Raw genomic sequence first — 22,411 nt, forward strand, 5'->3', positions numbered from 1 at the left:
TACGGATCTCGTGCGGAGATTGTGTTGTATATCTTCGTGCCTTGCTAAGTTTTAAAGGCCATACATGCCAATGATGGATTTTCATCTTGATATTTGTGTTAAGAATGGAGAGGAATAAATCTGTCAGATTTCATTGACAGTATCTTTTTCAAGCTTCGACAGTAGCTTTGTTAGCCTGTAGACATCGTTTTGCTTGCCTGCAGCAGTAGCTTTATGTAACTCAAGATTCTTTGAATCATGGGTTCGGTTTTACTGTCTTCTCGGTTTTGACATGATCGTTTTTTGGTCATTTTGAACAAGATATGATGATTCGAGTTCTTTGAAATTCACATTATCATCTATTTTTCATGTTCACGAAGCGATTGGAGGACCACCTCACCCATGCTCCACACGGTGAGGCCGAGCCTATCCGTGCCATGCACGGTGAGGCCGAGCCTGCCTATTTCGGCGGCTCCATGGCATTAAGGCCGTCGGTGGCGGCATCCCATCCTTCACAGGAGCTTGTGATGCCTCCCGTGTCTTCTAATGCCTCCATGACAATCTCTGATGCCAATCGCTCATTTTGCAAAGCTTGTTCTTTTGCTAGATTTCAAGGAAGTCCTTATTTGCTAAGGCTCCAACCGAGAACATTCCATTCTTACAAAGTATTTAAGGTGACATTAGTGGACCCTATCCAACCGAATACGGACATTTTTCGGTATTTTTATGGCATAGGTTAAGAGCATCGACGCGTTGGTCACACGTCGCTTTGCTTTCCACAAGAAACGCTGCATTCGCTAAAGTTTTTAGCTATGATCATCATACTAAGGGCTCACCACCCTTCCTATCCTCTCAAATCTATTTGAATGGATACCATTGGAGAGTTCACCTCCACGACTTTGATGATTTCGTTTTGCATATCTACTAGGATCGTCGTTGAACATATTATTCCTCATGTTCATTCACCGCACGATCTAGCAGAGCTCGGACTTGGTTATGGGTACTAACCTACCGATTTTTGCATGGGGATATGTAATGATGTTGCATGCAGCGACACTTATTCGTTTCAGACCCACAACTTGCCAAGTGTTTAGTGCGTACCAGATGGTCACTGGATACGATCCCAACGTTCTTGTCACTAACGCCTATTTGGTTAAAGTTATTTATGTGCCTCTATTGTAGTTATCTCAATGGGTCTACTTGAAACGATTAAGTATTCGGGTTGGTTATGATTTATGAATCACCAACACTTGTCCGCTATTTCCAATCTACAACTGTTGATCTCTATCCTGCGATATTAGCAGACGGTCACTTTGATGAGACATATTTCCCGTCGTTAGGGGGAGATATGGAATGCTCCCATTCTGGTTTTAACGCCAGGAATTGACGTGGTGTGGCACTATGTCTCATTAAGATCCCGCACTACTCAAAGTGAGGAAATGTGCAACGCATTATCGACCTCCAGAAAGTCAAAGATTCGATGCTTAATGACTTTACCGATATTGCGAAAGTGACGAGATCGCACATAAATGTTGTGATGTGCCGGTAAGGTTGGAACTCTCAGAATATGAGAGAATTTCATATGACCTGGTCCTAGCACCGTTGGCACCATCCCTGACAGTGGGAAGGAAGCCGGCGATGGCACCATCGTACGCTGTGGTGTTGTCGGCGCCCGTGGCATTGCACCACAAAACAAGGGCGGCAAACACAAAGATGGACTAGTAAGGGTCATAGCTTCGGTCTTGGCTCCTGCCTAGATGAGGGGGAGACCATTATTCTCTAGAATCAAAACTAGAAAGAAGCGAAGTGCGTAGGCACAAGTATTTCGCCCATCATCAAGAGATATTCTCTAAACATGTGTATCAACTAAGTTTCTGTGGGACGCTACAGACTCCTTTTGTTGATGTTAGAGAAGAATAGAAATCTCACGAATTGATCGTATACAGCGCGCACGTGTGTTTAATGTATTGATCTCCCATGATTGATGATGTATTCGCTTATGCTCTTATTCCGTTGTAAAGCATCAACGATGAGCAACTTGACCGTAGTGGAAAGAATCAATACAGACTGAACTAGACTTGTTATGTTGGTCGTTGTTCGTAAGTGTAATGAGAAAGATGAAGTCATGCGATATATGCAGGACTTATGGCGCAAAGATTGTCTCATTATCCTAGTATTGACTACGATGAGTTATATTCTCTCGTTATGGACATAATTGCTTTCCGCTACTTGATCAGTAGTAGTGTCCATGAAAACTGATTTGCAGCATATGATAGTGGTCATAGAATATCTGTAAAGGGATCTTGACGCAGATATGAGAGTGCCCGAGGGACTTTAAATGCCTCCAGACCACGGAGAGCTTATGTAATCAGATTGCGACGTTCGAGAGAACGTAGTACAATCGGTTGCAAGAACTCATACCCATATGTGTTCATATGAAGCTAATTCTTGATTCTCTATTCCGTCTAAGTATAGATGATGAAGAGATTCAATGAGCTATACATTCATACATGTTAGTGTTGTTGGGACACTATTGCTTTCATTATGACGTGATTAGCTATGCGCCTATGCATTGTCATTGGACTTGCATTGCTTCTTTGACATGGGTTTAGTTCTACACTCAGTGAACCAACACAAATCCTATCCACACCAACGCCGCCAGCAGCTCCAGCAACATCAACGTACGCCTTGGTGTAGCAGTCGACACTGGTAGCGTATAGGATGCGTACGGTTCCGTCTTGGACCAAAATCAGTCCTTCATTGGTCCATTCCCCCATTCTTTTCGCGAAAGACACATTAAATGTGACAAATCAGAATCTGTCCAGTTTCGTAGGTCAACTTCAACGAGACCTACAAGACAGCTCGCTCGATGAAATATGGTGAAATTGGTACCGTTGGAAAGGCATATGTGTATACTTTCCATGGACATCAACCATTCATTCATAGCTATCATATTGAGTGAGTTATGGCCGTTTTAGCAAAGTAGGACAGTCATGTCCGGAAATTTGCAAGTCAGTCAACTTCGACAGAGCATTGTGAACTGCTCCGATTGGATGAGGTTGTGAACCTTATGTCACTGGAAAGACACGGGTGTCTACTTTTCAGAACATTTTACGGTTCGCTGATACCTATTTTGACGAAGAAGTTATGGCCATTTAAGTGAGTAAAGGTCATTCTACCCGAGAATCTGATTTTCTTTGCAAACTCTTGTTTTGAGTTGTTATGCAATCTTGTTTCCTAAGATCTAAATTTGGCCAAGTATAGCATGGATGATCTAAGGATGTGTGGCTAGATTAATGATTAATCATTAGCCCAAGACTACGTTTGAGAAGCATGTAATGAACGTTGTATACGTTGTTCTTTGTACTCCATGATTATGGCACTAATCAGGGGGAGTTGTTTCGTAGACTTCAGGGGGAGTCTAGCTCACATGATGCTATCAAATGTAGACGGTGCGTTGTGCTCTTTTTCCCTTCGATCAAGCTTTTGTTTTACCCAAGAGGTTTTTGTTTTGCTTGACAAAGTTTTTACCGAGGCAACGATGTGTGCACCATGCAACCTAGGCATGCGACACAAGGGGGAGTGTTCCGGGAGAATTACTATTCTACCCTTATGTGTGTCTTAGCCTAATAGGTTTCATGTTAGGAGATAGATTAGCATCTCCATAATAGATTAGGACTCCGAATCCTACGGGATTGTGGTTTTGTAATGCCTATATATAGGCCCCCATATCATTCAATAATACACAATTATTTCATCCTGAAACAATAAGATTATTATATTTACTAATACAGTTGAACCTCGTTAAATTAATACTTGATTAATTAATAATCTCGTTAAAATAATATTTTTTGCCGGTTCTGACTCGGGATTAACGTACTAAATTAATATTTCATTAAATTTATAAAATAATAAAAATTAAAAAATTCATATAGACCACATCAAATATATAAATTAATAATGACATAATTTATATACATTTATGAAGATGTCATTGAAGAATTTTGTTAATTCAATTATCATCAAATAAAATAATATAATAAGTCGAACAACATAATATTTTAAACAACTGTATCTGTGATAAATCCAACAATTTGATGCATGAACAAAAAAATAAAACTATTTTTTTAAGTAAAAGAAAATATTTATTATAAATTAATAATTTATTAATTAATTGATAAATTAAGATATTATTAATTTATCGATATATTAATATTTCATTAAAATAATAATTTTTTAATTTTGAGTTTATTAATTTATAAAAAATTACTGTATTTTTCGCCAATAGTATATATAATAATTTTTCAATGACAGGACAATTAACATAAGATTAGCATTCATCAACATAAAAAATCGTATAGTCACAACTCAGAAGGCTATAAATGGAGGCTCTCACTGACGGAACGGGGACGCAAATTAGGAAAGTGGAAGCGCAATCACGGAACCGGTGCCTCGAAATTTAACCGGCGAAAATAGAGGTCGTTAATAGAAACCCGAAACTCGGGGATCGGGGATCTTCTTCCTCCTTGGGAAATAGAGAGAGAGAGAGAGAGAGAGAGCGAGAGAAAAAAGGCTTTCGCTTTTTGCAGTGGTGAGGGACGACACAGCGGGCGGTGGTGGCTCAGGTGGTGCTGCGGGGGCATTGCCTTTTGCCTGACCGCCGATGCGGCCCAACTGTTTCGTACCATAACACCATTACCAAAACGAGCGAAAAAGGAGTGGTGATCCCATTGCCCATTTCATACATTTCCGGCAATTAAACCTACAATCTTGTACTCCCTCCTCCTCTCCGTGTCCGACATTCACTTGCATTTGACGTGGAAGTGTTAACTGGTCATTAATGCAATTGAAAACCATTCTCCGTGATCTCTGGATCATGAGAGATGAGATGAGGAAGAAGCCGACCACGGCTGGAGGGCCGGAGAGGAAGAAGCTGCGCCGTCGCCAGACGAAGTCATACATTGCACCTGAACAGCCGTATTCACCCCCGGAGCAGCAGCAGAGCCAGTGGGCCAACATGCCTCCTGAGTTGCTTTATGACGTTATCCAACGCGTGGAAGAAGCCGAGACTTCCTGGCCTGCTCGGAGGGACGTCGTTGCGTGTGCTTCGGTTTGCAGATCGTGGAGGGAGATCACCAAGGAGATTGTTAAGACTCCGGAGCAATGTGGCTTGCTTACCTTCCCTATCTCACTGAAACAGGTATATTTCCTATGATTTTAGTTTCCTGTTTTAAATTTCCTAGTGGAGATTGATTACTTCCCTCATTACTTGCATTGCATATGGTTTTTTGTAGCCGGGGCCAAGAGATTCTCTGATCCAGTGTTTTATTCAGAGGGAAAGAGAAACTTCGACATATCGCCTGTTTCTTGGTTTAAGCCCTGGTAATTGCTTAAATGATTCTTTTTTATGAATTGTGATAATTTAGTATCATTGACAATATGCAGAAGGTTATCGAGGCTCTAGCAGTTAAATCTATGTGGACTAATTCTCTGTATGAACCTACAGCTCTCTCCGGGGACATGAGTAAGCTATTGTTGACAGCAAGGAAACTCAGACGGGCAACAAGTACAGAATTTGTGATATCCTTGGCTGCAGATGAGTTCTCTCGAGCAAGCAATACTTATGTCGGAAAACTAAGGCAAGCTCAATGGATCTCTTTCATATTGCCATGATCGATTTTTTTTTTTTCATTGCAAGGACTTGTGTTTTTGTTTTTTCAATGTGATTGATTGGGAAATGATGAACAGGTCCAATTTTTTGGGATCCAAGTTTACCATCTATGATAGTCAGCATCCACATGGTTCTGCAATTCAAACAAGTCAGAGGTCGCATAAAAAAATGAATTCAAAGCATGTTCCAAAGGTATCTGCCGGTAGTTATAATGTTGGGACAGTATCTTATGAGCTCAACATCCTCCGAACAAGGGGACCAAGAAGAATGCAGTGCATGATGCAGTCTATTCCCATCTCAGCAGTTCAGGAAGGGGGTGTTGCGCCTACTCCAACCGAAGGGAGCGTTGCACCTACCCCCACTGATTTCGAAGACTGTCGAAATCGGCAAACCTCCCCATCGCCAGTTTCACAGGGAAAAAAGCTGTTTGACAACTTGAGCTGTGGTAGTCCCAGACTAGATTTGGAGCATGATGACATGGGTGACCCGCTCATTTTGAAAAATAAAGCTCCTAGATGGCATGAGCAGCTGCAGTGTTGGTGTCTAAATTTTAGGGGCCGTGTTACAGTGGCCTCAGTAAAGAATTTCCAGCTGGTGGCTGCTGCTGAGCCTTCCCAAAATGTCTCAGCGGCTGAACAAGAGAAAGCAATACTGCAATTCGGGAAAATTGGTAAAGACATTTTCACAATGGATTATCGATACCCTCTCTCCGCTTTCCAAGCCTTTGGAATCTGCTTGAGCAGCTTTGACACAAAACCAGCCTGTGAATGATTACTGTCTGTTCTCATCGTGTGACTATCATGTTCATCTTCCCTTAACGTTAAATGTAAATACTCTTTTGGAGTGAAGCGCTGTAGGCTATGCCTTTTTGGTGATTAGCTAGTGCATTACCTGAAGTCGCACGAGGTTGTGTAATGGCAGTAAAGCATAATAATGTAAGTTTGCAATTTCTTTATTAAATGAAAGCAGTTAGTTGTTCGATCACTTCCAGTGTTTCACTTTCCAGAGCCTATATATCATAACCCTGTTTGCTTAAAGATTGTCTTTTAAGCTTTATATTTGAAACATCGTTTGATTGAATCTTTTATATTGAAATGCATGTTCTTTTTTATAAGCGGTAGCATGGATTCATTATAGTATGCCTAAATGGATAGAAATAGAATAAACTTAGGCATCATAAAATTATTATTTTCAATTTTGTACAGACATGGTTGCTATTATGTATGCCATTTCTTTCCACAGCTCTCTGGTAGATCTTATAGTTCAGATGGCACATTGTTAGACAATTCCTACATCTGTCTCTTTGCTTTCCTTCCCACAAACATAGCGGCAGCCATGACGTCGAGGCTTGGCTGGATTTTCTGGTTCTGAGTCACTTGATTCCAGTAACAGCCCTCTGAGACATCGCCGTCTTACAGTGGATTCATGAGCGAGCCTATTAGCGGGAGTTTGGATGACTTGAGACTTGTGCGTTTGGGGTAAGTCAGATTTGTCTTTATGTGAAATGATGGATTCTGGTAGGTTTGAAGGAAAAATAGCAACACCTGGATTCCTTCCCGTGACAGAACTATTGAACACAATAGAGTTATTGACACTCTGGACATTGCTGTTGATGTATGTTCCCCTTTGTTGATCTCCCTCATTCATCTGATCTTCAAACATTTCTTCTGTGGTGCTTACCTCTCCATCAGTAGTAGTAGCTTCATTATCATCTGGATTGAGCTTGTAACTGCGGTGTATGTGGACTGGTTCTTCTCGTTTTTCTGGTTCTGAGCTTAAGAGCATTTCTGCTCCTCTGTTTTCACCCGTTAAGGTCACCACACCAACTGGCTTATCAAGCATTTGGTGCGGGATTGCCAGCTTATCAACCTTGGAGACATCTTCCTTAATTTCTTTCTTTGGGGGAGCTCGTTCCCCACTTGATGCGACCATCTTTTGAATAGACACCCTTGAGGAGCTCTTCTCGGTCTTCATAGATTTCTCACCAGAGCTGGTGGTGGATTGTATCACCTTTCTGTCAAAACTTTCGTTCTTCTCCTGTCGCTGATCTGCTTGCAGTGCAACTCCAAGTGAGTCTTTGGTGTGATTTCCCAAGTCTATTGATGCTTGCTTCTCGTGTTGCTGTTCTGCTTGCAATGCAACTCCGTGTGGTTCTTTGGGGTGATTTCCTGATTCTCTTGGTACAGCATGAAGTGCTGTGACAAAAACTTGCTTCTCAGGTTGTTGATTTGCTTGCAATGCAACTCCAAGTGGGTCATTGGTGTGATTTTCCGATTCTGTGGGTGTAGCATGAAGTTCAGTGGCCTTTTCTTGCTTCTCATGTTGCTGATCTGCATGCAATGCAACAGTAAGTGGGTCTTTGGCTTGATTTCCCGAGTCCTTTGCTGCAGCATGAAGTTGAGTGATCCTTTCTTGCAATGGTTCTGTGTAACCATTGGTCTTTTCTTCTACAGCTGGTATATGCACTACTCTTTCGGCTTTTTCGTGCCTTTTCGACTCTGTCTCTGATTCCGAAAGCTGCTTGTGATCTCCATTGAGGGTGTCAGAGTCTGATTTATCAGATGAAGCAAATATTTTGATACTCCTAGGAGAAGTTTCACGAGTTTGAGAGGTGGTTGCTCTAGGAGTACTGTCCTTGGAACTGGAATCAGTTTCATAAATGATATCTATTTTTCGTCGATGGTTCTGTGGCTGAGATATTGCTTCCTCCTGTACTGGTTGAGATTGAAAGGTGGCAGGTGATGGGGGAGAGCTTTGTTGAGTGGAGGGATGTGATTTCTTTGATGGAGATAAACGAGACGGGGATTCAGTACTCTTTGGGGACTCACTGGCTGCAGGAGAGGGTGGATGACCGGTCTTCTGTTGCCCTTGAGCTTGCGAAGGAGAGTCCTTCACCGGAGCTTTTCCTGCTGGCCGAAATGGGGGCCGCTCACCAGGGCCTAATGTGGTGGAGGATTGGGCAGGGCTTTGGGTTTTAGGTGTTGGACTTGGTTCTGATTCTTTCTTAGAACGAGTACTATTACTCCAGGGGAACCGGAAGCGAAATGATTGCCTTTTGTCTGCCATGAATGGTTTGGAATCAGAGGTGAAAAGGTTGGCTTTGTTTAAGAAGTTGATGGATGCTTACCATGGAATGAAAAGCCTTGTGCCCTGGTATATATTAAAGTTGAATCTGATACCTTACCTTCTCCATGGCCTTTCCGTTTCATTACCCTATAACAACAATTAAGTATTTCCCAAGGCATCGTTTATGATATTAATGGAAGATTAAGCAATTGTTAAAGGCAGAGTATCCTTATCTTATAGGTCTAGCATCTCTTAGCTTCTACTATGTTTCGATTTTATTCTCCACCTTGATTTGGCAGATTTCCTCAAGGCATGCAAAGTATATATACTTGCCGGAATGCTGCCACCAAAAGCGTCGGTGTTGTGCACATGAGGAGATAGGCTGCCACTGTTTCAACAAAATATTGTACCTGTTATGAAATTGAAATTTGAAGCCAGAAACTCAGAATACTTTCCTTCTTCATCAGGCATGAAGTAAACTTAGGCACATCAAGTCCATGACCACCTCAACAAGTAATCTGATACAAAGATAGCCTAAGCTTGAAAGAAATGAAATCTCCTTTCTGCAATTAATTAAGAATTGAGTACGATTAAAGTAGATTTTGTCATGTAAGAGAAAACCGTATGATTACATGGTTTGCTGCTACATCTTCTGCTTTATAATCTTGCCCCATTATCATTCACCACTCACCAGGGAAGCTTCAACCAGTTTTCAGCAGCTCTCTTCTATCCAAACAGGTCTATCTTACTAATTGTTTCCAGTAACTTTTTTATTGTTCTCAATATTTTTCTTCGAGTTCAATTCACAAACCTGTACGTTTGCATACCAGGCATGTCTGCTTATCATAACGAGCACGATATAGTCCGATAATACTTCTCTTATACAGGAATTAAAATGCAAGGAATTTCTAGGGCTGTGAGATCATGCCAGGAAATCCTCAAAGCTGCAGCTCTGGACCATCCGCACGGGAGAGGAATTGCTAGGATAGAAAAGTTAGGTTCAACTTGTAAATGGGTTAGCTCTCCAGCTCTCAAAGGATTGGAGAATGTAACTGTGGAAGATGTACTAACGAACAAGAACGACGGAACTGGACCTTGGCTCTGGTGCCACACAGATGACACTGTAATTGATGCAGTAAAAAATGTATGTTGTGAGTCTCCAGTCCATGTATGTATTCTGTAGTAGGAAAATCTGAACCAGCTGTTTCTAATCTATATATCGACGAGAATGAAATTGCAGATGGCTAAGAACAATATTGGATCATTAGTAGTACTTGAGCCTGGAGAGCAACAATATATTGCAGGAATCATCACAGAAAGAGGTAAAGTAATTAGTTACAGACTTACAGTCACTTACAGAACTAACTTCATAAAATTTTACCAATTTTTCGAATCCAACCTGATATTGAGTTCTTTTACTGATGTTGGCATAAACTGAGTAGATTATCTGAGGAAAATAGTTGCACAGGATAGATCTCCCATCTATACTAGGGTTGGAGAGATTATGACTAATGAGGTAAAGTTGAAGATTATCTTCTATACAATATTCTATTATGAATTTGTTCTTGACCGATTATTTGCATTCTAACTGCAACAAAGCCTCTTACCTATGCCAGAACAAATTAATAACAGTGACATCTGACACAAACATTCTTCAGGCAATGCAACTTATGACAGGTAGTTATATTCTAAAATTAACACATAAATTAAAGTGACCAAGCAGTTGGTTGAATATTAGCACATTTTGAAGCAAATTTAGTGATAGTCTGTTATCTCTAACAGAGAATCAAATACGGCATGTACCGGTCGTAGATGGCAAGCTAGTTGGTATGATTTCGATCAAAGATGTTGTTCGAGCAGTGGTTGAGCAGCAAAGCGGGGAACTGAAGCAACTAAATCAGTACATTAGAGGAGAATACTATTAAATCTTATAGAATCATTCAAGTTTCAATTTATGTTCACCAATACCATTGTAAGAAACATAAGCACAAACCTGTAGCTACTTCCTACATAAGGTTTTCTAGTTCAACCTATCCAGCAGAGTGCAATCATACATATATAGTGAACTGCATAATAGGAAAAATTGTTTCCAACAATCACCTGTTGTTACATCTCAAAGCGAAGCGCGATCGAGTATCTGCAAATTACATAAATGATTCCTAAGACATTCTCCAACCCAAATGGTTAATTATTTGTAGCCTTGTGCTACAGTGTGACATACTAAATCGATATTATTCATCGATTTAACATCAATCGTCTTCAATAAATAGTGAGGTATCAAACAAAACGCTATTCGTGATACTCTTTGTTTCTCAATTTCAATTCTTCAATACCATAATAGTTGGTAAAAAATTTAAGAACGGTACCTTACAAATGCTCAACTCTAATTTAAAGGTAATTTAATTTTATTAACTTCAAATGGGTACATAACGTCTATAATCTCACTCAAGACTTGTATCTATCATCAACCCCTTCGTTTCATTCAAAAAAATTGTCTATTTTACAAGGGTAATTGTGTTATTTGAATAATAGAATCCAACCAATTCGATCACCACTTTAGTTTCTCCAAGCTATTTGATGAGGACTTAACAACTTCATCTCAATTGCACAGGCCAATTCCCCAAGACTCTCCCCAAATTATCTTGAAAGAATCACCATAAATACTTCATCTCCAACTCATAGGAGTTGTCCATCACAACCCCGAAGCTCTTACTTTCCATATACTTCGTCAAATCGACCCGATCAGGAATAACCCAAGACCATGAATAGCTCAAAATCGTAAGCCACTTGCTCATGTGGCCCAAATCGGCTGACGTTGTGCATAACACAGTGGGAGAAGAACCCACATTCGTTGAAGATGATTCTTGGGATTTAGAGGGAGTCGGTGACGTCAGAAGCCCAGTTATGGAAGACATTGATGATGATGCAGCCGAGTGGGTGTTGGGAGAGGAAGTGTTTTAGGGATTGTTGGAAGGCAAAGGTGTCGGTGAAGGGGCGATATTGTTTGGGAGGTCGATGGTAATGCGGCGGTTGGGGATTTAATATGTGCAAGCTAAGGGTAGTAAAAGGAGTGATGGACACAATTACCCCTACAAATTAGACAGAAAACTCTGAAACAAACCTACTAGTTAACGCTGATGCAAGTCTTGAGTAGAATTATAGGCGTGATGTACCCATTTAAAGTTGACAAAACTAAATTACTTTTAAATTAAAATGGAGCATTTATGAGGTACTTTTTTTAAAATTTTCACTATTAGTTATGTGAAGATGATATTCAACTAACCTATATCACCCTCTTTTAATCAAAAAAGTTTCGCAATTCCCATTGGTTCAAAGATGATGAGCTCATTCTCCTTATCTTTTCGAACATTCTATCACCAAAGAACATTTGTCCAAGTAGATTCAGCAATCAAAACAATTGTCCACAATCACTAGATATGATCCTTTTATTCAAAAATTCCCCTCAAAAGAATGGTCCTCCTCAAAGATCAAAGCTTCCCCCCTCAAAGAAATTGGACCCGATTTATCAAAAGCTTTAGGTTCTTCTTCTGCAATAGTTAATGAAGCTTATGCAATCTTCTCGATCTGTACGTTAGAGAACACTGTTTGCCTTGCCCATAGTAATTACCCAGTCGACTTTTCTGTTGGCAATACAAATAATATAATGTTCACCAACATGCACGAATGCTATACAGACAATCGAGTTGAGCCGAACCAACATGCACGATAAGAAACCAAGAAATATTTATTGTCACGCACCGGCTTAAACCCTAAACTGACACAATCTAAAGGGCAAACACTTGGTGATTCGGACGACCATCCGGCAAGTAATTAACCATTACACAATATATCTCCAATTTCCACTATTACATCAGTTGCGTCTAATTCTATCCCTTCCTTCAATTGCTCAGTTTCTCTAACCATGAGGCCCCACTGATCTACTGCTTTCTTGAAACTTGCTGGTTGATTCTGACATGCTAAGAGATATGGAAGAGTAAATGGAACAAGCAATTGACAGAACAAAACGTCATAGATTTCCTTCATGCACGCAGCTACGGTCTGAAATTCTGTATGATGATGATGAATGCAAGACAACATTTTCTTCTTCTTCTTCTTGGTTTCCATTCAGATCATCATCATCTAAATTGTAAATCTTATCTTGCTTTCGAACTCCTAAGTCCTATCACTTTATCTATATGTCATGCTCACACAAGGCTGGTCGAACTAATTATCCAACACAGGTTAAACGTACAGAACTATTCTGAGGGTATACTATGAAATGTGATATTAGTCTAGCGAACATATCACGTCCTATCTATAAAGCTCAATAACTCATATATGCAATTAAGATAACAAGATGATCAAATGAGGAATTTAGTCTAGCGAACATATCACGTCCTATCTATAAAGCTCAATAGCTCATATATGCAATTAAGATAACAAGATGATCAAATGAGGAATTTAGTCTAGCGAACATATCACGTCCTATCTATAAAGCTCAATAGCTCATATACGCAATTAAGATAACAAGATGATCAAATGAGGAATTTAGGAGCTAACTCATACAAGTCCACACTAATTTGGGATCTAATACCAATTAGCTGGCTGTAAATTATCGAATTCCCACTTGCTGTAAGGGAGAAGACAAATGAGGTTAGACAATGAACAAGATTACAAACTATTGCTATCTATCTCCTATTTTGCTTATTGTCCTTCATAGCGTTGATCTACAAGGTAAGCGAATCACATCTTATTTGTGTCCCTCCTAAAATATTCGCCAACTTGCAAAATCCCACAGCCCTTTTCTCCTGCTTATAAGGAAGAGCATGGCAGCCTCTTCCCCATACCATCATCCACCCTTGACTTCAGTCTTCTAGCTCATTGACTCCAGCGACCCCAAACCCTTTCTCTGCATTCCTTCTCTTCCCCACTCTCAAACTCCACAAGCATCATCACCATCTCCTTTAGTTTTTGCGGTTCATTTCTTTACCTAATCGAGTAATGGCATCCCTGAGTTCGTCGAGGAATTCCAACTCCTCCTGGACGCCGAAGCAGAACAAGCTGTTCGAGAAGGCCCTGGCTGTGTACGACAAGGACACGCAGGACCGGTGGCACAATGTTGCCAAGGCTGTGGGTGGAAAATCAGCTGAGGAAGTCAAGAGGCACTATGAGATTCTGGTGCAGGATCTCATGCATATAGAATCTGGCCAAGTCGCTATACCCAACTACAGGAACACTGGAAGCAGCTCTAGAGGAATCGCTGATTATGAACAGAGGTATCATGTTCTATTTTAAAACTACCTTCATTTTCTGGTATGTACTCCATTTCTTAAGCAAGCTTGGTAATCATAAATTACCCTTTGCGTCTAATTAAGAGCATAGGAGCTAGTGCATGTATCAGAATCTTCCTTTACTGCCTTAATATCATCGATCTACCAAGTCATATATGGATTCGAAAACGATTTGATCATAAAGAGCTAGGTTGTTCGATTCACAATAGTTTTCTCCAAGTATATATACGAACTTGTTATAGGATATTCTATTTTTGCTGAAGAATTCCATCAGGAGTATGGAAATGCATGAACAACTTCAAACCAAGTTCATAAGATTTAAAATTCACAGTAATTTGATCGAGAATTTCTAAGTTGGTGAACTTTCAACAGGATCTAGCTTCTAAATCAAGAATAGTCATTAGGTATAGGACACCATTCCTTCTCTACACGTGTCTCGTGCAGTTTAACTTGTTCACAAATAACAAAACGAACAGGGTTTATGTAAATTTCTAGGTGAAGAAAGCTCTAGCGGTTCATAACCTTCACACGTAATGCCTCGTGATACTGTAATCTTCATTCTGGCAGCGACAGTTCTAACGAGAGACACGAAGATTCAATATCTCTAATTTTTATATGATTTCCCTAATTGTTTTCTATATGTGTTCCATACTATATTTAACTAGGGCTTCTAAGAAAAACGACACATGGAATCTAATCCTTACTTGTTTTAGATCTCAATGCACATGGTTTCCTATAGTTCAACTGGTTTTATATACTCGCAGTCGGTTTCTTCTAACAGATGATGAGGTTCGTCGTGTGACGCCATACATAACCTTATAAGACTCAAAAAAAAAATGGAGTGGGTTTATATGAAAATGGATGGGTCTGTGACTAATTATCTCAATTACTTATCACATTCTTTCATCGATCCCCAGAGGCTTGCTAGCTAGCGACACTGATTGTTAGATCTTAGCTAATGCACACCCTGCAGCTTTTCTAGTTTAAGAGATTCAAAGAATCAATCACACACTATTCAATAACATGGAATCGGGCATATATATGATTTTTAAATATGACAGCTTTCTTCAATAGGAAGCTCCCAGAAGAAACTAGCTAATTAATTGTGTCTCCATCAAGGCCTCAACTAATTAATGGGTTGGCCTGAAGATAATCTTAGTTAAGCTCAAAGATGCTGATTGTATTAGTCAGCTAAGACAACTAGGAGATTATCTTACTCATCAGTATCTGTTACGCATACTTATGTTTCTAATTATGTTCCAAACATTGCTAATTCCTTCTAATCTATACAGGCTTATGAAAAATTTGAAGATCTGAAGCAATGTAAAAACCACATGCAATGTGCTCTATGATGGTGCCTGTTAGTTGCTACTTCCAAGTACGAAGTGTGAATGTGTTACCGATTTCCTACAAGAAATTAAGCAAAATGTTGTGTTTCTGTCTCTCTGCATTTGTAGTGTGAATTTCATTTTCTTATTGCATGGTTGCACAAAATCCTTGTAGGCAATTTCATCAAGAAACGAGAGCCACACTTCTTTAAATTTGATGGAGAATATAATCAATTAGGGTATCAAAACGCATCAGATTCAAAATCAAAAGCGTCTAAACTGAACAGCTGAACATCCAGCTACTTTTTGGCGTGAACGAAAAGACAATATTACTACAAGGACTAAAAATGATGGAGATGCGGGGTATCGATCCCCGTACCTCTCGCATGCTAAGCGAGCGCTCTACCATCTGAGCTACATCCCCTGTTGTTGAACGGTGACCGATTATGAAATATATTCAATTAAGCTTGGAGAAATAGAACTGGTAGTTCCTATCAAATTAACCCACCCTACTATCTCGATTTTCTTACATTTAAACTTCTAAAAAGGGAACATTTCTGTTGACACTTACGCGAGAGAAAACGGGCAAGTGAGAATGGCCTCTCAGCTCCCTATTTGTAATCATCTCCACAACAACCATTGACCAATTATAACTCCAGGATTAGCAATCGGAACACTATAAATCAAGAACCATTTCCATCGTAGCAAGTAGTACAGATAAACTTAATTACCTTGTATATTGTGTTTGGGAATAAACACTATTTGAATATCAGAAAAAATGGCAAAGACCTCAGTCGTGTGCATTTTCGCATTAGTGTTGATTATATCAGTTCACATTCATAGTGTGTTTGGTGAAGACAAAGACATGATGGACAAAGCAGGCGACGCTGCTTCGAAGGCGAAGGATGCAGCGAAGGACTTGGGACACAAGGCTTCCAATGCCGCCCAGGACGCCAAGGACACCGGTTCATCATGGGCTGATTGGTTTAAAGGCAAATTCTCGTAAGTTACCTCGCTCGATCTCTACTCATTTCATTTTACTCAGTAGGCTCAATGCTAACTCATGTCTGCCCTGTGTGTTTCACCCTTTTTTTTCAGAGACGACGACGATGAAAAGGCACCTGGAGGACATTAATCTGGTTGCTGCCATGACAACTTAGATACATAAATTGATAAATATTGTCTATATTATAGACCAAGTAAAATCTCGTGTTGTATCACGAAGAGGAATACCATAATTCCTGTTGGTCTTAGGAGTAGTAATAAGATTGAAAAACACTGCTCAGAGTCTCGACTCTTGTAGCGAAGTGACACAAGATTGAAGATATTTTCGTTGTAATCATCAACATATATTATACAAAATGATCTGCTAGTGCAATTTGATGCACTACATTATTCTAAGAAGCTCTCAATTCCTTATTACAATACATTTTTCAATTTTAGAGGATAGAAATTCAAACTAGAATGTTTTACCGATATCCATACAAAGACATCACTCTCCAATATGTAGTATGATTGCTGCATAATATCTCAATACAACAACACAGAATTATTCAGATAAAGATGAACACTTGGGGCAATAATACCAATTTCTGGTCTGGGCTAAGGCCCACTGGACTTCATCTGGTAGAGATGAGGGAGCCTTCTTCTTCTTCTTCTTCGTCAAACTCAACGTTTGTAATCACGCCGTTAAAAGCGGCCAAGCAAAACCTCCTGGATCGTTCACCTAAACCCAAACATGCCTGAACGGAGGCCCCAAGTGCCCTTGTCAGCTCTCCTAGACCGTCGCACAGCATCATCACCCTCTCACCAACGGCCATGATCTCTCCCCAGGCGCGCATCACGAACACATCGCTCACCGCGACACACGCGATCACCTCCGCAGTTTTCTCCCTCGCCGATTTAACTCGTTTGACGAACCGAGTACAGCTCGGCGAGAATGGCGCCGTGACGCCAACCAAAACGACCCTCTTTCCTTTGCACAGGCTGGAGAGTGCGACGGATTTAACGACGTCATTTTGGTTGAGGTATGAGAGAGATGCGTTCGGGAGCTTATCGCCGATTGAGAAAGAGAGTTTGGTTGGTTTGGCGATGGTTCTGGCGGAGATGGACCGGTCCGGTGGTGGTCCGGGTGGGCCGTAGAGGCTGAGAAGGGAGGAGGATTGGGCCCTGAGATTGGTGGGTATGCGAAGGTTACGAGAGGCGGAGATGGATTTGTGAGAGGTTGAGATTGAGAATTTGGTTTGGTGGGGATTTGAGGAAGAAGATGAGGATGATGAAGATGAGGTAACTGGGAGAGTGGCGAATGTAGCTGCAATGTTGTTGACAGAGGCGGCCATGGAAGTGAGATAGATAAAAGCTGATGTTGGGTGGGCGGAGAGTGGTGGAACTGGAAGGGGTTGAAGTAGGGTTTTAAGAAACCAAGCAGTCAAAAGATGTTACGGTTTCGAGTGGCGTCTAAAGTTGTGTTACTGCTGGGTAATTTACAGGTGGTTCAGATTGTACTGAGCATAAACTATAGTAATAAATGTGACAACTTGAAATGGTAAGCCTATCGATTTTGGATATCTCACACGAAAAATAATAATATAAATGTAAAATAAGCAAATGAACAGTTACTCTAAAAAAAAAACCTTTTTTTTTTTGTCGACTCTAAAAAACTTGACAAGTCCAATTTCATATGTTCATTTCAATTTTTACATGAAAATTTACATTGTTACTCTTAACCATCGTCTCTCATTGATCTCTCTCTCAACAAACCGACGAGATTCCTAACGTTGACACTGACGAGGTCCGAGCCCCGACATCAGTGAGATCTAAACCTCAATGCCGATGAGCTGTCTCCTCGACGCCGCATAGTGCACCAGCATCTCTCAGCCTCGAGGCAACGTCGTCGTCGTCAAGCCGAGGTTGACACCGACTCTAGGAGGCTGTGAAAGGCATGACGGCTCGATCTTGCTTATCTCCAGCTCGTCAATGTAGCACCCTCGCTAACGATCTACCATGTGACTACAAACGATTGTCTACATCAAAATCTCCAAGAAGCACATGAACGGCGGGATCTCCAATTGGAAATCTGGATCAGAATCTCAACCATTAGAGGAAAGATTGTTATAGGTGAGATTTGATTTCTTGGCATTATGTGGTGGAATTTGAGTCAACTAGGAGCTATTTGGGTTGAGTTGAACACCCAACTTCAACTTAATGGATTATGTTGCCTTGAGTTCGTGAGAAAGCTTATGTTATTAGGGGAATTGAAACTAGGCTACAAACTCTTGTAATTTGAAGGTAAATTGTAGCTTTAGAAATTCAAAGTTGGATTGAATTGTAGTACCGTTGTAATATTGTTTCTGAAATGGAATTCCTAAGCTAGATAATTCTATAGAGTTGATTTCACTGTAATAGTTGCTTGGTGCCTTCATGTTTGGAAGTGAATTGTACGTAGGAAGCTCTTTGGTCATTATTTCGGTCAAATTGAAATGGTTGGTAATCTTGGTATAACAATGGCTGAAATTGGATTATATATGTTGGAAGCTTTCTAGTTGTAACTTTTGCCAAGTCAATTTGATGAATTTTTTTGGTTTATGTGGTAGAAGAATTAGGCATGAGAACACTTGGGGTTAGCACAGTTTATTATTGGGTGTTACTCGGGTCAGTAATATGATTAATGAGTGTCAATAATTTGTTATTATGGGTTATTGGGGGTTAGTAACATGAATATTGAGAGTTAGTAACATGAATACTGAGAGTTAGTAATTTATTACTGTGAGTTACTGGATGTCAGTACCATGATTACTGAGTGTCAGTAATTCATAATTGTGGGTTACTGAGGGTCAATAATTTATTCCGGCGACGGTGATCGGAGCTCGGCATCTGGCAAGGTTCCGGCAACATGATCTCACTCATCATTTTTCTCTTTCTATAAGTGTTTAGATAAATGAGGGTAAAATAGTCTAAATATATATACATATATATATATATATAAGATCATAGTTTTTATACTATTTGGTCAAATAATTGTAGATACTTTTAGAGTAAATTGTAACATTTTATATTTTATCATTCAAGTGGTCAATAAAGAGTCCAAATTTGTAGGAATTGATAATTTTTCCTACAATCAAACACTATAACAACCTAAATGTCCTCCTAGCCACGTTATTACCACATTTTTATAAACACTACTATTGTCACAAAAGAAATTAACATCAATCATTGTAAATTGGGGTTTTGATAATTAAGGGCATTTAAAGACTCCAAATGTTTATTATGGTTCCTAGTTTGGGTTTTTGATAAATAAGGGCAAGTGTAAAACCATCATTTAAAGTTCAACTTACATGTTTGTAATCACTGGTTATTACAGTAATAGTCATACCAATAACCATTCGACTATATATATTATATATATTTTTTATTTACCCTAATTGACTACTTTCTCTCTACTAAACTTCTAATTCAACACTGCTCATCTCCGATTGCAAACCTCTCTCTCTCTCTCTCTCACACACACACACACACACACACACACACACATCCGCCGCATCTCTATCATCACCTACAACAAACCACGACAGAGACAATGATCTCCACAAGGTTGAATCATGGTTTGTCGATGTGCTCAACCGATCGGGTCTCCAAGCTCCTCTCCTTCATATTTGATCACCTCTATAAGGTTTTTTGACCTTTCTCTCTCCCTCGCTCTCATCACTTAGTTAAACTTGTAGTCATCTTTGATTTGGGTCGGGTTTTGCAAGATATGAAGCTTCTTCGGGTCCATGCAGAGTTTGTTTACCTTAAATTTGATTGTTTAGTTATGAATTTGAATAGATATGATGCTATGATTGTTGCGATTCAACCATATCTCATTTACTACTAACCTTATTCAATTGTCATTGCTCAATTTTAATGTAAAGAAGTAATGCATATAAGGTGTTTGATAAACGTCCTCAATGAGTTTGTGGCCATATTGTTTTGGTATGTTATTAGAGTCAGTGGTGTTGTAATATGACCATGAGAGACTTTTCTCTTATTACCTAGTTGATCCTAATGTTTACCCAGTTAGTTATTTTTTGTGAGCTTGGTTTGTATTTTGTTTATGTGACCGGGCATGTAATTGTCTACTTCTGGTCAAGTAACTATACTTGTAACTAATCATGCAATCAAGTAATTGTTTATCTAATTAGTCGTGCAGTCTATAACAACGAGCAACTATGCAAGTAACTGGTCATGTAACTGGACTTTTTGTAGTTGTGTTAATAACTTTGTTGGTATTGAGTATTTGTCTTAGTAACTGCATTGGTAACTGTGTATGTAACCATATTGTTCACTGTGTTATTAAGTAACTGTTAAGTCATTATTTAAGTAACTAATCATGTAACTAACCACATAACTGTATTATAACTCTATATGTGATTGTATTAGTAACTATTTGATAACTGTGTTGGTAACTTTGTTGGTATTGAGTAAATGTCATATCAACTATATTGACATTGCAAGTGAATGTATGTAAAACAATGTGTTAATGTTGTTTGATTGTCTATCAAAATAATTAGTTACATGATCAGTTACTTAAAATAGTTACATGAGCAGATGCTAATAATATTAAGTAACTATATTGGCATTGGTAACTGTCTAGGTAACTATATTGGTAACTCTCTAGGTAACTATATTAATAACTCTATTGAAATTGAGTAACTATTAGTGACTTTGTTTGAAATGAGTAACTGTCTTGGTAACTATATTAGTGATTCTGTTGAAAATGCGTAACTTTCTTGGTAACTATATTAGTATCTCTGTTGGAAATGAGTAAATGTTTTGGTAACTATATTTGTAACTATTTGGGTAACTATATTAGTAACTATATTGAAAATGAGTAACTATTAGTGACTCTGTTTGAATAGCGTAACTGTCTTGGTAACTATATTAGTAACTCTATTGAAATTGAGTAACTATTAGTGACTCGGTTGGAAATGCGTAACTTTCTAGGTAACTATATTAGTAACTATTAGAAATGAGTAACTATTTTTGTAACTATATTGGTAACTATATTAGTAACTGTATTGAAATTGAGTAACTATTATTGGTAACTATTTGGGTAACTATATTAGTAACTCTATTTAAATTGAGTAACTGTTAATGACTCTGTTGAAATTGTGTAACTGTCTTGGTAACTATATTAGTAACTCTCTGGGTAACTATATTAGTAACTCTATGGGTAACTATATTAGTAACTCTCTGGGTAACTATATTAGTAACTATTGAAATTGATTAACTATTAGTGATTATATTGGAATTGAATAACTATCTTGGTAACTATGTTGGAATTGTGTAACTCTCTTGGTAACTATATTAGCAAGTATGTTGGAAATGAGTAACTATCTTGGTAATGAAGTGAATATATAACAAGCATGTTTGTGTATGTGTGTTGAACATATGATCATACGGCTGACCATGAAATTATCTAGTTACATGGCCAGTTATTTAGGATTTTTGTCTTAAAGTTGATGGATATAATTGATTTTGTTTATGCTACATGTTATTTATGTGAATACATGTAACTAAGTAAGTAACATTTGATTACTAGCATGTGTGATATATCAACCAATATTGTCAAAATACGTTAAAAGAAATGATTTGCCCTTTCTTTTCTTATTAGTAACTATGTTGGTAAAGTGTTTCCATCAAATAAATGTTTGGTAACTGTGAATATTGTATTTGTCCATAGATCCGATGTTGGGAGATACAACAAAGTAGAGGAAAGGCAACTATTCCTCATGATTTCCTTTAAAAAGTCTATACTTAGAATACTGAGATTTTAATTGTTTCCCAACATTACATATACATGTTGTTAAGTTCTAATTATGTTACTTCAAGTGACTAGTTTGCGAGTTACATGAAAGTTACATGGTAATTAGTCATGTAACTGACTATGTAACTACCTAACTAGTCAAGTAACTAGAAATGTAACTAGATTACTTAAGTTATTTTCTATGTAACTATTCAAGTAATTGAGCACTACTTATGTAACTGGTTTTGTAACGGCAAACTTATTGTTCATGTAACTGATTGTTTACAGGATA

General features: G+C 38.9%; 5 protein-coding genes and 1 non-coding gene across 7 annotated transcripts; 3 read left to right on the forward strand and 3 right to left on the reverse strand.

Moving 5' to 3' along the window:
• Window positions 1-4,515: 4,515 nt before the first annotated feature.
• Window positions 4,516-6,667, forward strand: LOC126784948 (tubby-like F-box protein 5). Its single transcript, XM_050510501.1, has 4 exons — window positions 4,516-5,179; window positions 5,274-5,361; window positions 5,486-5,618; window positions 5,728-6,667. Exons 1-4 carry the CDS (start codon window positions 4,820-4,822, stop codon window positions 6,419-6,421), a joined length of 1,275 nt encoding a protein of 424 aa, XP_050366458.1. The 5' UTR covers window positions 4,516-4,819; the 3' UTR covers window positions 6,422-6,667.
• Window positions 6,668-6,827: 160 nt separating this feature from the next.
• Window positions 6,828-8,770, reverse strand: LOC126784942 (uncharacterized). The gene has a single exon (XM_050510493.1). It carries the CDS (start codon window positions 8,714-8,716, stop codon window positions 6,929-6,931), a length of 1,788 nt encoding a protein of 595 aa, XP_050366450.1. The 5' UTR covers window positions 8,717-8,770; the 3' UTR covers window positions 6,828-6,928.
• Window positions 8,771-8,933: 163 nt separating this feature from the next.
• Window positions 8,934-10,745, forward strand: LOC126784959 (CBS domain-containing protein CBSX3, mitochondrial-like). 2 transcript variants are annotated; one of them, XM_050510514.1, is made up of 6 exons: window positions 8,934-9,454; window positions 9,604-9,860; window positions 9,957-10,038; window positions 10,159-10,232; window positions 10,333-10,393; window positions 10,499-10,745. In XM_050510514.1, exons 1-6 carry the CDS (start codon window positions 9,349-9,351, stop codon window positions 10,639-10,641), a joined length of 723 nt encoding a protein of 240 aa, XP_050366471.1. In that variant the 5' UTR covers window positions 8,934-9,348; the 3' UTR covers window positions 10,642-10,745. The 2 variants fall into 2 exon arrangements, with proteins under 2 accessions (XP_050366471.1, XP_050366472.1); XM_050510515.1 differs by having other exon boundaries at window positions 9,362-9,454; window positions 9,547-9,860.
• A 2,732-nt stretch (window positions 10,746-13,477) lies between these two features.
• Window positions 13,478-15,542, forward strand: LOC126784966 (protein RADIALIS-like 6). The gene is made up of 2 exons (XM_050510531.1): window positions 13,478-13,992; window positions 15,300-15,542. Exons 1-2 carry the CDS (start codon window positions 13,718-13,720, stop codon window positions 15,322-15,324), a joined length of 300 nt encoding a protein of 99 aa, XP_050366488.1. The 5' UTR covers window positions 13,478-13,717; the 3' UTR covers window positions 15,325-15,542.
• Window positions 15,543-15,686: 144 nt separating this feature from the next.
• Window positions 15,687-15,759, reverse strand: TRNAA-AGC (transfer RNA alanine (anticodon AGC)). Its single transcript has one exon. It is a non-coding gene; the product is annotated as a tRNA-Ala (tRNA).
• Window positions 15,760-16,954: 1,195 nt separating this feature from the next.
• Window positions 16,955-17,674, reverse strand: LOC126784346 (peroxiredoxin-2D-like). Its single transcript, XM_050509809.1, has one exon. It carries the CDS (start codon window positions 17,672-17,674, stop codon window positions 16,955-16,957), a length of 720 nt encoding a protein of 239 aa, XP_050365766.1.
• Window positions 17,675-22,411: the final 4,737 nt, after the last annotated feature.

This window comes from Argentina anserina, chromosome 2 (genome assembly GCF_933775445.1).
Source record: "Argentina anserina chromosome 2, drPotAnse1.1, whole genome shotgun sequence".
NCBI lineage: Eukaryota > Viridiplantae > Streptophyta > Magnoliopsida > Rosales > Rosaceae > Argentina > Argentina anserina.

Excerpts from the sequence above, each read along its gene's own strand:
- LOC126784942 (XM_050510493.1), bottom strand. The coding sequence starts at position 8,716 with ATGGCAGACAAAAGGCAATCATTTCGCTTCCGGTTCCCCTGGAGTAAT.
- LOC126784959 (XM_050510514.1), top strand. The coding sequence starts at position 9,349 with ATGGTTTGCTGCTACATCTTCTGCTTTATAATCTTGCCCCATTATCAT. Across the intron at positions 10,039-10,158 it reads AGGAATCATCACAGAAAGAG|ATTATCTGAGGAAAATAGTT; the intron begins GTAAAGTAATTA and ends TAAACTGAGTAG. Across the intron at positions 10,394-10,498 it reads GGCAATGCAACTTATGACAG|AGAATCAAATACGGCATGTA; the intron begins GTAGTTATATTC and ends TATCTCTAACAG.
- LOC126784966 (XM_050510531.1), top strand. The coding sequence starts at position 13,718 with ATGGCATCCCTGAGTTCGTCGAGGAATTCCAACTCCTCCTGGACGCCG. Across the intron at positions 13,993-15,299 it reads ATCGCTGATTATGAACAGAG|GCTTATGAAAAATTTGAAGA; the intron begins GTATCATGTTCT and ends TAATCTATACAG.
- LOC126784948 (XM_050510501.1), top strand. The coding sequence starts at position 4,820 with ATGCAATTGAAAACCATTCTCCGTGATCTCTGGATCATGAGAGATGAG. Across the intron at positions 5,180-5,273 it reads TCCCTATCTCACTGAAACAG|CCGGGGCCAAGAGATTCTCT; the intron begins GTATATTTCCTA and ends GGTTTTTTGTAG. Across the intron at positions 5,619-5,727 it reads ACTTATGTCGGAAAACTAAG|GTCCAATTTTTTGGGATCCA; the intron begins GCAAGCTCAATG and ends AATGATGAACAG.
- LOC126784346 (XM_050509809.1), bottom strand. The coding sequence starts at position 17,674 with ATGGCCGCCTCTGTCAACAACATTGCAGCTACATTCGCCACTCTCCCA.